A 14335-nucleotide genomic window follows, 5' to 3' on the forward strand; every position below is an offset into this window, starting at 1 on the left:
ACCGGAAGTTAAGGATAAAGACTGAACACTCCCGAGCGTTATTATACTTTATTTATTTCCTGTTCCGGTGGGGAGTTTTTTTTCGGGAAAACCTGACAAACAATAAGGCTTAGTTGCAATATACAATTAGAACCATGAGAAGACTTCTTTTAATTTCCAATTCAACATTGCATGGCAGTGGATATCTTGACCATTGCAAAGACACCATCAAATATTTTTTGACAGAGTAAGTCAAATTGTGATTGTGAAAGAAACATGAATAATATCAGATTTTCTACTTTCACTTTGAACATTTTATCTGTTTAATTATATTTGTGTTATATATATTCTTTTACCCATCAATCAGACTCTTGTATAAGCGGGTGGAGGCTACCACAATATGCAACAACCTTTTTTATTCATTGCTATGCAGGTTCTCAATTTGGCTGTCAGACCATCCCTAATCCACATGCCCATTTTGATTGCAGTAAAGTGAAGACTGTTCTGTTTGTGCCTTATGCCCTACAAGACAGAGATAACTATGCATCCACAGCCAGGAAGGCATATACCGAAATGGGTAAAACTTTTCATATCTTTTCCGTATAAAGTTAATATTCTTAATAATGTATGGCTTTAATTAATCAATTATTTAACAGTGGTTAAGACATTTTTTACATTAAATATACCATGCTTAATGGCATGAGGCTATCTAAGAATGGTGCCTTATGCTGTGGTTGAGCCCATAGTACCCAAAGGAAATCTTATTGGCTGACAAGGTGGCCGGGCACCTCCACCAGACTCACTTATGACCATGGAAATGGGGATGGGGAAATAAACAAACTTCTTTTCACAACTTCCATAATTAGTAACAGATGTATATTGTATATATAAATGTATAATACGCAGGGCTTTTTCAGCAAATAAGGGCGAGTAAGAAGGAAATTGACATTTGGGCTGCGGAAGGGTTGGGCTCGGGAGGGGTGTCTCCTACCGTCAATATTTTTTTCAATTTTAAGCATTGAAAAACTCGATTTCCAGTGGGTTCAGGTTTTATTTTCATGTTTTTATCTAATCCTTTTTCAGTTAAAATAGTTGATAGATATAAAACTATTATCGTTTAGTAGCATTTATTCATATTTGCGCAGTTTCACAATGTATGTTAAATAACAAATTAGCGCAGTTTACCTCTTCATAGTGAAACAACGAGTGACTTTGGAACCATTGCGAGTTGAATGGCATGTGTTCAGTTTTTTTACTGCCAAAATATCTCTTTGGAAATTTAAAACTTTTAGGCCGATTTGGAACGTCCATTTGCAAGTCAAACTTTAATGTAACGAGTTTGAAATAATACAGTAACATATTGCTGGCTATTTAATGACAATTCTATTTTAACAAGTAATTTCAATTATCACAATGAACTACAGTTTTTGAAAGATCAAAAACGATACAAATAATTATTGTCTTTTGCCTCTTCTTCCTCTTACTCGTCTTTAATAATCCGCCGAATGTTTTCACGCCATTCACTGCCAATTAGCTAGATGGTCACAGGTTTAATTATGACATGGTGACCTGTTTATTCAATATCGTGTCAGACTGGTATTGATCTATATGCACGAAGCTTTATTAAAAATACGATTATTAAGAAAATCGGTATCAAATATTCGCGGCCCCATTGCTGTTACAAGCCAGAATATTGTGGCCCCAGCTCCTACGCACCATGGTTGGCCAACTTTGGGAAATTTAAATGGTTAAAAGCTTCAAATTTGGAAAATTAAATATGATAATGTCAAAGAATTATAAATGTTTATGATTATTTATGTGTTTCTCAAAGAAAATGAATTGGGAAATATGAATAGCTTAAGCATTTGTTTGCAACTGGCCACATGTGGAAATCATAGATACTAATTACTATGTATTGTTAAAGTCAAGTGGGTAAATCATAGTCTTTGAAATATCAGTTACAGACACCTGCTAGACTTGTTCTTAATTACTGGACAAACTGTATCTTCTATAATTAATTGAATGAAACTTGGAAAGCAGTTGTTCTACTTAACAGAAAACAATTCTTTAAACCATACTTTTGCCATTGGCCAACAAAACAAAAATTTATTACCCTTTTGTCCTCAGACAGCAGAAAAACTATGCACAGTGTTAGTAAATATTTATATCATTCATCTTTGTTACGATCGAGAACCTAATTATGTTAAGAATTTGATAACGTTATATGAGCGTGGCATAAAAAGAAACTGTATGTTGTAAAGTAAATGGTAGACAGTTCTTGTAAGGCCCTCAGTGGAGAGAAAAGGTTAAGATACAAAGTTAACGAATAGAGTGGATTATGAATTAAGTGTGACATAGCAAAGTGACTTTATAAAATATACACCTCACAATAATATGATTATGAAATGAATAAAATATGGAAAGTGTATTTGGTGTTACATGATAAACAATATAATAAATTGGGAAGAGAAGAGACCTGGTGACATAAACACAAAAGCATCAACCTATTTATTCAAAATGATTTTTTGGCAAACAAATTTACATCTTTCAGTTGGGAAGTTGGTGAAAGTTGACCTCTGCTAAAACAGGTGAAAAGTACATGTATACATTTCTGTTATGTCCTTGATGGAACATTTGCATGTAAAATATTTGTTCGACACAGTCAACAAGAACTTGATCTGGTCAAGTGACAGTCAGTACATCATCTTGATAATATCGTCTTTTCTTTCAGGATATGGACTAGACAGCATACATGAGAAACCAAGTGCCATCGAGGCTGTGCGAAAGGCAGAGGCCATATTCATTGGTCTGTTATTCTAAGTATTAAGTTATCATGTACATCATGTACTTGTTTCCATGCATAATGATACTTGGAGGTTATGTATTTCTCATAGGAAATCTTTCATGCCTGATGTGGTTTGTACCTCCTGTTTTTAAAAACAGTAAAAAATATATTTCAAAACTAAACAGGACTGTATGAAAGTTTATTTGTTCAGTGCTATATTCAATCTTGGGAAACTAAAAGCTTGCATACATTTAGGGTTACTTTCCTCATGAATCCTAGGAACTGTTTGCTTGTGGAAGAGTAGTTGAAATTCTCTCCTGAGTCATGAGTATGATATTGCTCCTAGTATTCTTGATAAAATTAATGGCCCCCAGTACTCCTGTAGCAATCTCTACTGAGCATGATATCACTCATAGGGTTTTTGATGAAGTGGCCCCCAGTACTCTGGTATGAAATTGCACCTAGCATCATGGTGAAATGGTCCCTCAGTACTCCTGTTGAATTTCTGTCCAGGTGCAGGTAAGCTCCTAGCATCTTGGTGAAATGGTCCCTCAGTACTCCTGTTGAATTTCTGTCCAGATGCAGGTAAGTTCCTAGCATCTTGGTGAAATGGTCCCTCAGTACTCCTGTTGAATTTCTGTCCGGGTGCAGGTAAGCTCCTAGGATCTTGGTGAAATGGTCCCTCAGTACTCCTGTTGAATTTCTGTCCAGGTGCAGGTAAGCACCTAGCATCTTGGAGAAATGGTCCCTCAGTACTCCTGTTGAATTTCTGTCCAGGTGCAGATAAGCTCCTAGGATCTTGGTGAAATGGTCCCTCAGTACTCCTGTTGAATTTCTGTCCAGGTGCAGGTAAGTTCCTAGCATCTTGGTGAAATGGTCCCTCAAGACTCCTGTTGAATTTCTGTCCAGGTGCAGGTAAGCTCCTAGGATCTTGGTGAAATGGTCCCTCAGTACTCCTGTTGAATTTCTGTCCAGGTGCAGGTAAGCTCCTAGGATCTTGGTGAAATGGTCCCTCAGTACTCCTGTTGAATTTCTGTCCAGGTGCAGGTAAGCTCCTAGGATCTTGGTGAAATGGTCCCTCAGTACTCCTGTTGAATTTCTGTCCAGGTGCAGGTAAGTTCCTAGCATCTTGGTGAAATGGTCCCTCATTACTCCTGTTGAATTTCTGTCCAGGTGCAGGTAAGTTCCTAGCATCTTGGTGAAATGGTCCCTCAGTACTCCTGTTGAATTTCTGTCAGGTGCAGGTAAGCACCTAGGATCTTGGTGAAATGGTCCCTCAGTACTCCTGTTGAATTTCTGTCCAGGTGCAGGTAAGTTCCTAGGATCTTGGAGAAATGGTCCCTCAGTACTCCTGTTGAATTTCTGTCCAGGTGCAGGTAAGCACCTAGGATCTTGGTGAAATGGTCCCTCAGTACTCCTGTTGAATTTCTGTCCAGGTGCAGGTAAGCTCCTAGGATCTTGGTGAAATGGTCCCTCAGTACTCCTGTTGAATTTCTGTCCAGGTGCAGGTAAGTTCCTAGCATCTTGGAGAAATGGTCCCTCAGTACTCCTGTTGAATTTCTGTCCAGGTGCAGGTAAGTTCCTAGCATCTTGGAGAAATGGTCCCTCAGCACTCCTGTTGAATTTCTGTCCAGGTGCAGGTAAGCACCTAGCATCTTGGAGAAATGGTCCCTCAGTACTCCTGTTGAATTTCTGTCCAGGTGCAGGTGAGTTCCTAGCATCTTGGTGAAATGGTCCCTCAGTACTCCTGTTGAATTTCTGTCCAGGTGCAGGTAAGCACCTAGCATCTTGGAGAAATGGTCCCTCAGTACTCCTGTTGAATTTCTGTCCAGGTGCATGTAAGTTCCTAGCATCTTGGTGAAATGGTCCCTCAGTACTCCTGTTGAGTTTCTGTCCAGGTGCAGGTAAGCACCTAGCATCTTGGAGAAATGGTCCCTCAGTACTCCTGTTGAATTTCTGTCCAGGTGCAGGTAAGTTCCTAGCATCTTGGTGAAATGGTCCCTCAGTACTCCTGTTGAATTTCTGTCCAGGTGCAGGTAAGTTCCTAGCATCTTGGTGAAATGGTCCCTCAGTACTCCTGTTGAATTTCTGTCCAGGTGCAGGTAAGTTCCTAGCATCTTGGTGAAATGGTCCCTCAGTACTCCTGTTGAATTTCTGTCCAGATGCAGGTAAGTTCCTAGCATCTTGGTGAAATGGTCCCTCAGTACTCCTGTTGAATTTCTGTCCAGGTGCAGGTAAGCTCCTAGGATCTTGGTGAAATGGTCCCTCAGTACTCTTGTTGAATTTCTGTCCAGGTGCAGGTAAGTTCCTAGCATCTTGGAGAAATGGTCCCTCAGTACTCCTGTTGAATTTCTGTCCAGGTGCAGGTAAGTTCCTAGCATCTTGGAGAAATGGTCCCTCAGTACTCCTGTTGAATTTCTGTCCAGATGCAGGTAAGTTCCTAGCATCTTGGTGAAATGGTCCCTCAGTACTCCTGTTGAATTTCTGTCCAGGTGCAGGTAAGTTCCTAGCATCTTGGAGAAATGGTCCCTCAGTACTCCTGTTGAATTTCTGTCCAGATGCAGGTAAGTTCCTAGCATCTTGGAGAAATGGTCCCTCAGTACTCCTGTTGAATTTCTGTCCAGGTGCAGGTAAGTTCCTAGCATCTTGGAGAAATGGTCCCTCAGTACTCCTGTTGAATTTCTGTCCAGGTGCAGGTAAGTTCCTAGCATCTTGGAGAAATGGTCCCTCAGTACTCCTGTTGAATTTCCTCAGTACTCCTGTTGAATTTCTGTCCAGGTGCAGGTAAGTTCCTAGCATCTTGGAGAAATGGTCCCTCAGTACTCCTGTTGAATTTCTGTCCAGATGCAGGTAAGTTCCTAGCATCTTGGAGAAATGGTCCCTCAGTACTCCTGTTGAATTTCTGTCCAGGTGCAGGTAAGTTCCTAGCATCTTGGAGAAATGGTCCCTCAGTACTCCTGTTGAATTTCTGTCCAGGTGCAGGTAAGTTCCTAGCATCTTGGAGAAATGGTCCCTCAGTACTCCTGTTGAATTTCTGTCCAGATGCAGGTAAGCTCCTAGGGTCTTGGTGAAATGGTCCCTCAGTACTCCTGTTGAATTTCTGTCCAGATGCAGGTAAGCTCCTAGCATCTTGGTGAAATGGTCCCTCAGTACTCCTGTTGAATTTCTGTCCAGGTGCAGGTAAGCTCCTAGCATCTTGGAGAAATGGTCCCTCAGTACTCCTGTTGAATTTCTGTCCAGGTGCAGGTAAGCACCTAGGATCTTGGTGAAATGGTCCCTCAGTACTCCTGTTGAATTTCTGTCCAGGTGCAGGTAAGCTCCTAGGATCTTGGTGAAATGGTCCCTCAGTACTCCTGTTGAATTTCTGTCCAGGTGCAGGTAAGCTCCTAGGATCTTGGTGAAAAAGGCCAAAAAGAGTTTTCGAATCATATGAAAATAGATTGTAATACATATTTGATAATTGAAATTGTAGTAATCTATTATTATAATTATAAACTTCACGTAGGTGGAGGAAATACCTTTCGGCTTCTGAAGACTCTGTATGATGAGAAAGTTGTAGTCGAAATACGAAAGCGTGTGCTGGAGGATGGAATTCCCTACATCGGCTCCAGTGCTGGTACCAATGTTTCTACAGTCAGCATTAACACAACCAATGACATGCCGATTGTGTACCCACCTTCATTTGAGGCTCTCGCGCTCGTGCCATTCAACATAAACCCTCACTATCTGGATCCTAACCCTGACAGCAAACACATGGGGGTAAGGATTGGTGCATTTAAGCAAAAATGTTTATTAGTGCAATGAAGTAATGAGGCAGAAAATTCATTTATGGCTTGTAATATGCAGTGTTATTGTTGTTATTTGTATGAGAACAAATGGGGTTTGGTAATTGTAATTAAAGTAGAAACATTTAATGCTACAATATGTTAAAGCTATCATGTAAAATAATAATGTTTTGTCAAGCATTCAGGTCATCATGTGCATTATGTTCTACAGGAGACAAGAGAACAGAGGATCAAGCAGTACCATGAGTATGCAGATACCCCTCCAGTCCTGGTAAGTAAGAGAACAGAGGATCAAGCAGTACCCTGAGTATGCAAATACCCCCCCCCCAGTCCTGGTAAGTAAGAAAACAGAGGATCAAGCAGTACCACGAGTATGTGCAGATACCCCTCCAGTCCTGGTAAGTAAGAGAACAGAGGATCAAGCAGTACCACGTGTATGCAGATATCCACCCCCCCCCTCCAATCCCCAGTCCTGGTAAGTAAGGGAACAGAGGATCAAGCAGATCCACGAGTATGCAGATACCCTACCAGTCCTGGTAAGTAAGAGAACAGAGGATCAAACAGAACCATAAGTATGTAGAAATGCCGGTACTGGTTAGTAAGATGTTTTACATGACTGTTAAATTAACATGACGCTAAAGGGAGCTAAGCTCCACCAGGTCACTTGTCAGAAGTGGTCAAAGTTATCCATTAGATTCTCATTTTTGGTCAGTTGCAAGATATCCAGCTTCATGTTAATTTTGTAGGTGGTAAAAGTAAGTACAAGCCATCAAGACTCGTACTCTGGTAACATGAATGAGGCCTTTTCATTCATTTTTTTTACAAAACTAGGCTTGTTACAATAGTTTAAGCCAGGAACTTAATTGATATAGAACTGGAGTCTACTTCATCTGAAAGTTCAATTTTGATGACTAACTTAGGTTTCGGTCTCTCATCAAGAGGACTGTTGGTTTGAACCCTAGGTTTGGGTCTCTCACCAAGAGGACTGTTGGTTTGAACCCTAGGTTTGGGTCTCTCACCAAGAGGACTGTTGGTTTGAACCGTAGGTTTGGGTCTCTCACCAAGAGGACTGTTGGTTTGAACCGTAGGTTTTGGTCTCTCACCAAGAGGACTGTTGGTTTGAACCCCAGGTTTTGGTCTCTCACCAAGGGGACTGTTGGTTTGAACCCCAGGTTTTGGTCTCTCACCAAGAGGACTGTTGGTTTGAACCCTAGGTTTGGGTCTCCCACCAAGAGGACTGTTGGTTTGAAACCCAGGTTTGTGTCTCCCACCAAGAGGACTGTTGGTTTGAACCCCAGGTTTGGGTCTCTCACCAAGAGGACTGTTGGTTTGAATGCCACTGTGGATGTTTTAATGGTCTTTCAAGAAGGAAGGCTAGGTTAGCTATTAGTATCTCTCACCCATAAGACTGATGGTTTGAACTCCATGCATGAACTGTGGATGTTTTAATAGTCAGACTGATGGCTATTTCTTATGCATTCTAGGGTAGGTTTTCACTCAAGAAACACTGAAGCATGATCCATATTACTCTCTTCACAATAAACCTAAATTGAAGTTTCAACTATATTAAAATTGATATTTTTCTTTGAATGGATTTTCTTGTGGTCTAATAAAATATGTTTAAAAGATAAATTAAAGAAATTTAATCATTAATATATTGCTTGATATGTTTAACCATTTAAGACTGCCTGGACTTTTATTGCAGGGTCTAAGAGAGGGCTGTATTCTGCATGTCGAGGGTGATAAAGCCACGTTGAGGGGAAAAACAGATGCAAGGCTGTTTGTCAGGTACAAAAGCAACCAAGCCCCTTCTCAAAAAATAATATGCTTTTACCAAAGTGCACTCCAATAAAGAAAAAAAAATGCTTTTAATGTAGAAATAATGCGCTTTAACAAAGCTAAAAAACGCCCTTTAAACGGAGGAAATATGCACTTTTTACACAATCAAATGCACTTAAATGCATTAATGCGCTTTAAATATGCTTTTAGTGCAGAATGATTGCGCTTCAGTCACAAGAAGTGCTCTTTTTTCTAGTTTATGATTTACTTGGAAAGAAAAAATATGCTTACAAATACAATATGTTGCCAATATCGCTGCATTTAATGGAGATTAATTACTTATTTAATGTGTATTTAACAAACTTTTTTAAGAAGGGAAGCTATGGATTTCCAAATGTTTTTAAACAGTGAGATAACATTTTGATCTAGATCAGTAACAAATTAATTTGATTCTGAATTAAAAACCCTATGATAAATTATTGTGGATTCAATATTTGTTATAAATAACAATTTAAGGTCACAAATTAATTAAAGTTCTACTTGTAAACTCAAATATTTTTATCTCATCTAGCTGTTAAGTTGTTGCTTTTTGAAATGAATTTTTATCCCCAAAAAGAATAAAAGTAGGAGGTGATCTTGTGATACTTTCATTGATAAAATAGAATCTAACGATGTTAATAAGACCACCACCAAATTAATGGACAACATTGTTTGTCCTTTAACATAGTATAGGGTAAGAGACTGCATAACTGAACAACTATTTGAGCCATGGTTATGGGATTTAATTGCAACACAATAGGTCATGATTGTGCTTATTATCATACAAAATGTGACTATTGGATTTCCCATTAGTACGAAAAGGCAATTTTGCAAAATGACAACAAGAACCTAAAAAATGCCAATTTCTGTATAGGTAACACTGTAGATTGTATGCAAGCCAACTGATCAGTTATATCACATGTCTATATTGCAGGGGAAAAGAACCAGTGGAGTTTACCCCAGGGGCTGATATGTCATTCCTTTTGAGTGCCACAGAATAATCAGGGACGTTATTTCTGTTGAGTGTCACAAAATAATCACTGACATCAGATCTCTTAAGTGTCAAAATATTATAAATCCTTGGCATCTTTACTAAGTATCTCATGGATAGGAGTAATAATGTACTGTTAAGTACCGGAACGTGAGTGTTATAAATGTATCAGTTGACAGCATGAATAAACAATAATCAAAGAAATCAAACTAGAAATATAAACATATTTATATATGTCCAATATTTTTTTATCAGGTGAAGAATATAGTATTATGTCAGTTTGTAAAAGAAATATTAAATATGTTTTAATCCTATCAATACATATGTCCTTAATGGGAACAGCAGTAAGAGTTGTTCTTATCTTATTATATCACACAAAAGTCATGTTTGTTTAAAGTATTGTTAGATATATGTCTCTCCCTTTTTCTTTTTCTTTGTATAATTAATTGTATATTGCATGTTCTTTTCTTTTAAAATAGCTTTGTTTGGATTATGGATGTTCTGTCTCATACGCTCATGCTGTCATTTTATCATGAACTGGAATCTTTGAAAATAAACTTGCAAACTAGAGAATGGATCATGCACAACAGGAAAATTTAAAGTGGCATAATTAGGGTATTCTTTGGTATTTATGGTAATTCTTATTCATTGTTACTGTCCATTTTATGTCTCCTTCATAAGTGTGCAGACATGTAGGGATCATGTTGTCTGGCATCATTGATGTCCATGTCATCATTGTCATTGTCTGTGTCATCATCAACACCGTGACATGTCCATTTCAACTCTCTAACTTTTGTAATTGTTTTCCAATCTTGATTGGTATACTATCTTGACTTAAATGAACAGTCATATCACACATTTCAGTTCAAAGTTATGGCCCTGGAATCGTCACAATTTCTTATTCAGTCTTTACCAAACTTTGCTACAATGTTTATGGGAGTAATTTCTGCACTGAGTTCAATCAACAGTCAATTAAAATTAATGAATTTGGAGTTATTGCCCTTTATGTGTGAAATTTGAAACAATTTTACTTTGTCCACTCTGTTACTTGAGCATCTTTTATCCCGTCTTTCCAAAACTTGTTCACAATGTTTATGTGCATCAAATTTGACTGACAGCCAATTATTGCAATATTAACTCTGGAGTGTGGGTTATTAATTGTCAAAATTTTGACTGATTTCTTATTTGAGCTTTAGTTGTCCAATCTCTGCTACAATGGCTTACAATGTTAAGGGCATCAAATCTGAAACTAATTTGATCAACAGCCAGGGCAACACTATTCACTCCGGAGTTATGGCCCTTAAATTGTCAAAAACTGATCAAATTTATCCATTCATACTCAAGCATTTCTTATACAATCTTATTTAAGCATGTGGTAATTGGGATCGTATATTATCATAAAAAGCAACAAGGAGATCGCAAAAGTTATTCCAGAGTTATGGTCCATAAATTTTTCAAAGTTTAACTAGATTCACTTTGTTAATTCAAGCCATACATGATTCAGGCCCATGATTTGAAGATATCCCTTGACCAATCAATGGTTGGTTCATGGAAATGATCTAGAAAAGGCGTATCAACTTTCTTTCAAATGTTTACTTTTAATATACAGCCATGTTCCATGCTTTTTTGAAGATATGTCAGGAAAAGATGCAATACAATGTAATTGATTTGATGTGATATTTTACTATTTTAAGTCTTTGTAAATAGGTATTGAATCTATTTGAAAACATTTGTATGAACTATGGCTCATAGAATATAACGGAAAGATTTGGTTCAACAATGAACCAATGATGATCCTGACATATAAAATATGCACAAAAATCTAGTTAATTGAATATTGGTGAAAATTTAAACTGAAAATTTAATTGATTTTCCAACCAGGTTAGGGCCTCTGCATTCATCTATGAATAAATGATTATTTCTATTGATGTTTTTGCTTTATTAAAAAAAAAACATAGAAAGAATATTTGGGTTGCTAATCATAAGCTGTCTGCTTACTTTTTCAAACTCTGTGGATAATAAAGTAAAGTACAATGCAGTGTACTATTCTGTACTATTATTATTTGTATTTTAAAAAATTCTTAGTCATATAATGTTGTTCACCTCTTATACAACACTAAAAGTCACACAAGATGGATTTTTCTTGTATTCAAGTGAAAAACTTTTCTGAAAAATTCAAAAAACATATCAAACATGAACTAAGTCTTACAAAGATAATGATGAAAAAGAAAATAAGAAAATTAAAAAGAGCTGAAGAAGTGATGCTGTGGGCACCAGGATTCGAACATGGTTCCTCCAAGTCTGCAGATAGACCATGTCCACTACACGGCAGTGACAGAAGACTTCATAGGGTTTTATGAAACATATATACAATTTGTTATTTTGGAAGAATTTTAAAACATTGGAGCATAAAATTGTTTACTTTGAAATATTCATGTTTATGTTCTGTATTTTACTTTAGCATAAGTTTTTTAACCAAGTTCTCCTTTTTGTCAACTTGTCTTCGCAATAAGTCAGACTTATTTAATTTCTTAATAAATAAGTATATATAAACAAATAAATAGATCAATATAGAATATTTGCCTTTCAAACACCATGGCAACAGAAATCAATCAGCTTACATGTCTCTAGCATATGATTATTATAGTGTTTATGATTGATTTGTCTGCATTCTTCTGCTTGTTAGATACTATATAAATAGTGATCATAAAATATAACTGTATGTATCGGAAGAATTCTGGATGAAAAAGAACTTCTCCACTGAGCACGGCCATATCAAATAGATTGTATATGTAGTGTCTTTCACTGATTTCACCGACCTACCCGGCTAAAAAAACCTTTAAAAATGCCATTGAAGAATAATTCTTAATCTATCAATCTCTTTCAACCAATTTCTTTATACTGGATTTTATCAATTAAATAATTTATAAAAGCATAAAGGTACATATATGTGCATTAGGAAGATTTAACGTTTCTTCAAATATTTTGTGACTCATTTCTTATTTTAGTTTCACCTGCGGCATACAGCGTCCAGTATCTTGTCCAAACAATAACTTTAGATGCATCTGTCCAATCATCATCAACTTTCGTCAGAATGTGTATGGGCATAATATTTCAGAGAGACTTGATAACCAGGCATTTTGCTCAAATCACTCAAGAGTTATTGCCCTTTAATTATAGAAATTATCTAAAATCAGGCTACACCTTACAATACTGACAAGTTGGGGCAAGAGTCCAGTATGTTTGCAGGAATGATGCTACTTAACTAGGATACAGTAAATGCTTGCCTAATAGAACACGGTCCAAGGTGACTTTGGCGTGTTTGTGTGAGAGACCGATATTTGAAACACAACAAGGGGCAATCCAAATGAGACAGATGGAACAGTTTGATACACTTGAACATCAAATTAACTTGTGCAGATGAGAACTAATGTTAAGAATGAAGTGAATATTAGTGTTTTCATTCTGAATGCTGATGACCTACTTATCAGAAGAAGCTAACAACAGGATTAATTTGGAATGGCCTTTTTGTTTTTTATTGATCATTTTTGTCATGAAATATAGCCCAGCTTACAGCATCATTAACATCAGAGAGTTCATACATAGAAATAACCAAATAACCAATTGCTATGTAGTGTGTCTGAATGACTGTAATCCTAATCAATAAAGGCTTTATTTTCATAACTTGAATCGGATTTAACAGTAAATGTTCTAGCACAAAACATTTTTCCACAAAAAGGCGTCTGGTTCTGAAGAATGGACTAACACTGACCACTTTATAGATGCACTTGCTCCAAAATAAGACGTAATTCCACAATTAATACAATTGTTTTAATTTACCAAAAAGGATAAATAAATATCAGAAACAATAGTTTTTATGAAGGATACAGTGTTTAATTTGAAAGAAAGGTACATAAAACACGGTATATCTACCTTATCAGACGATAGTTGATCCCAGTCAGGACCCACCAATCATTTAATATTTGTGCCTCTTCAGCTATTGAATACACGTTTACAATCATGTTAACAGTAATTATTATTTTCTAAGTAGCTTATTACCGGTACTCACTATATATGCATGTTTGTTATACATGTGTATGTATTGATTTTAAAAATGAGTGTCACTTTAAGCTCATCTATGTACAATTATGTAATATTTTGATGCCTGGTATTGCAATATATTACATATTACAAATTTGCTCTTTTCCACTGAAAGATTACAGAGTTGTTTAATTTCCCTTCACTATTGCAGTCGAAAAAGGGAAGAATATTTCAAAACTTAAATAACTTTTATCTGTTATGTATGTTTGGTAACGCATGTAACATACAGTCAAACTCTGTTGGCTCGAACTAACAGGGACTGGCGAAAATACCTGGAGCCTCAGAAAAATTTGAGTCATGCAAGATTACTTCAAGGAAATAGGTCCTTTACATCCAGTAAGAGCCGACGAGGAAATCGGGCAAAGCGAGTTCCAGCCAACGTGGTTTGGCTGTATAGGTAATCATCACGTTCAACCCTTTCAAATGATTTCTACAAGTTATGGGGTCACCAGGCAACATGCTTCAATGTGTTGGCTACTTAAACATTAGCGTTTCCGCCAGTCCTTTATGACTTGTCGGGGCCAACCTCTCTTCATAAGGAAAGGCTTATTACCGACACACGCTTATCACACCGACATGCCTTAATTCCCGCACCAACATGCCTTAATTCCCGCAGTGACAAGCCTTAATTCCCGCAGCGACAAGCCTTATCAAAACAGTAATCAATATTAACAATACACCGCTTATGTTTTTGTAATAGTTGATTGATAGTAAGAAGGCCTGTCCGCCTTATAATCGCGTGCTGATCTTCTATTGTAATGGTTGGTATTATATGTTAATTATAAATGTTACTTTTCTTGAGGGAAATCGAAAATCTTTGTTGATAAATGAAGTATATACATAAACAGACAGTTTCTATTTCTACAAACAAACTAA

General features: G+C 37.0%; 1 protein-coding gene across 1 annotated transcript; it reads left to right on the forward strand.

The window, feature by feature from the left end:
- The first annotated feature begins 60 nt into the window (after positions 1-60).
- LOC128203159 (alpha-aspartyl dipeptidase-like) lies at positions 61-11282 on the forward strand. The gene is made up of 7 exons (XM_052904447.1): positions 61-226; positions 468-556; positions 2711-2785; positions 6270-6523; positions 6761-6820; positions 8255-8337; positions 9302-11282. Exons 1-7 carry the CDS (start codon positions 135-137, stop codon positions 9366-9368), a joined length of 720 nt encoding a protein of 239 aa, XP_052760407.1. The 5' UTR covers positions 61-134; the 3' UTR covers positions 9369-11282.
- The last annotated feature ends 3053 nt before the right edge of the window (positions 11283-14335 follow it).

Source organism: Mya arenaria, chromosome 9 (genome assembly GCF_026914265.1).
Source record: "Mya arenaria isolate MELC-2E11 chromosome 9, ASM2691426v1".
NCBI classification, from domain to species: Eukaryota; Metazoa; Mollusca; class Bivalvia; order Myida; family Myidae; genus Mya; species Mya arenaria.

Coding starts and splice junctions, on each gene's coding strand:
- LOC128203159 (XM_052904447.1), top strand. CDS start 135: ATGAGAAGACTTCTTTTAATTTCCAATTCAACATTGCATGGCAGTGGA. Junction 2,786..6,269: donor GGCAGAGGCCATATTCATTG/GTCTGTTATTCT, acceptor AACTTCACGTAG/GTGGAGGAAATACCTTTCGG. Junction 6,524..6,760: donor CTGACAGCAAACACATGGGG/GTAAGGATTGGT, acceptor TATGTTCTACAG/GAGACAAGAGAACAGAGGAT.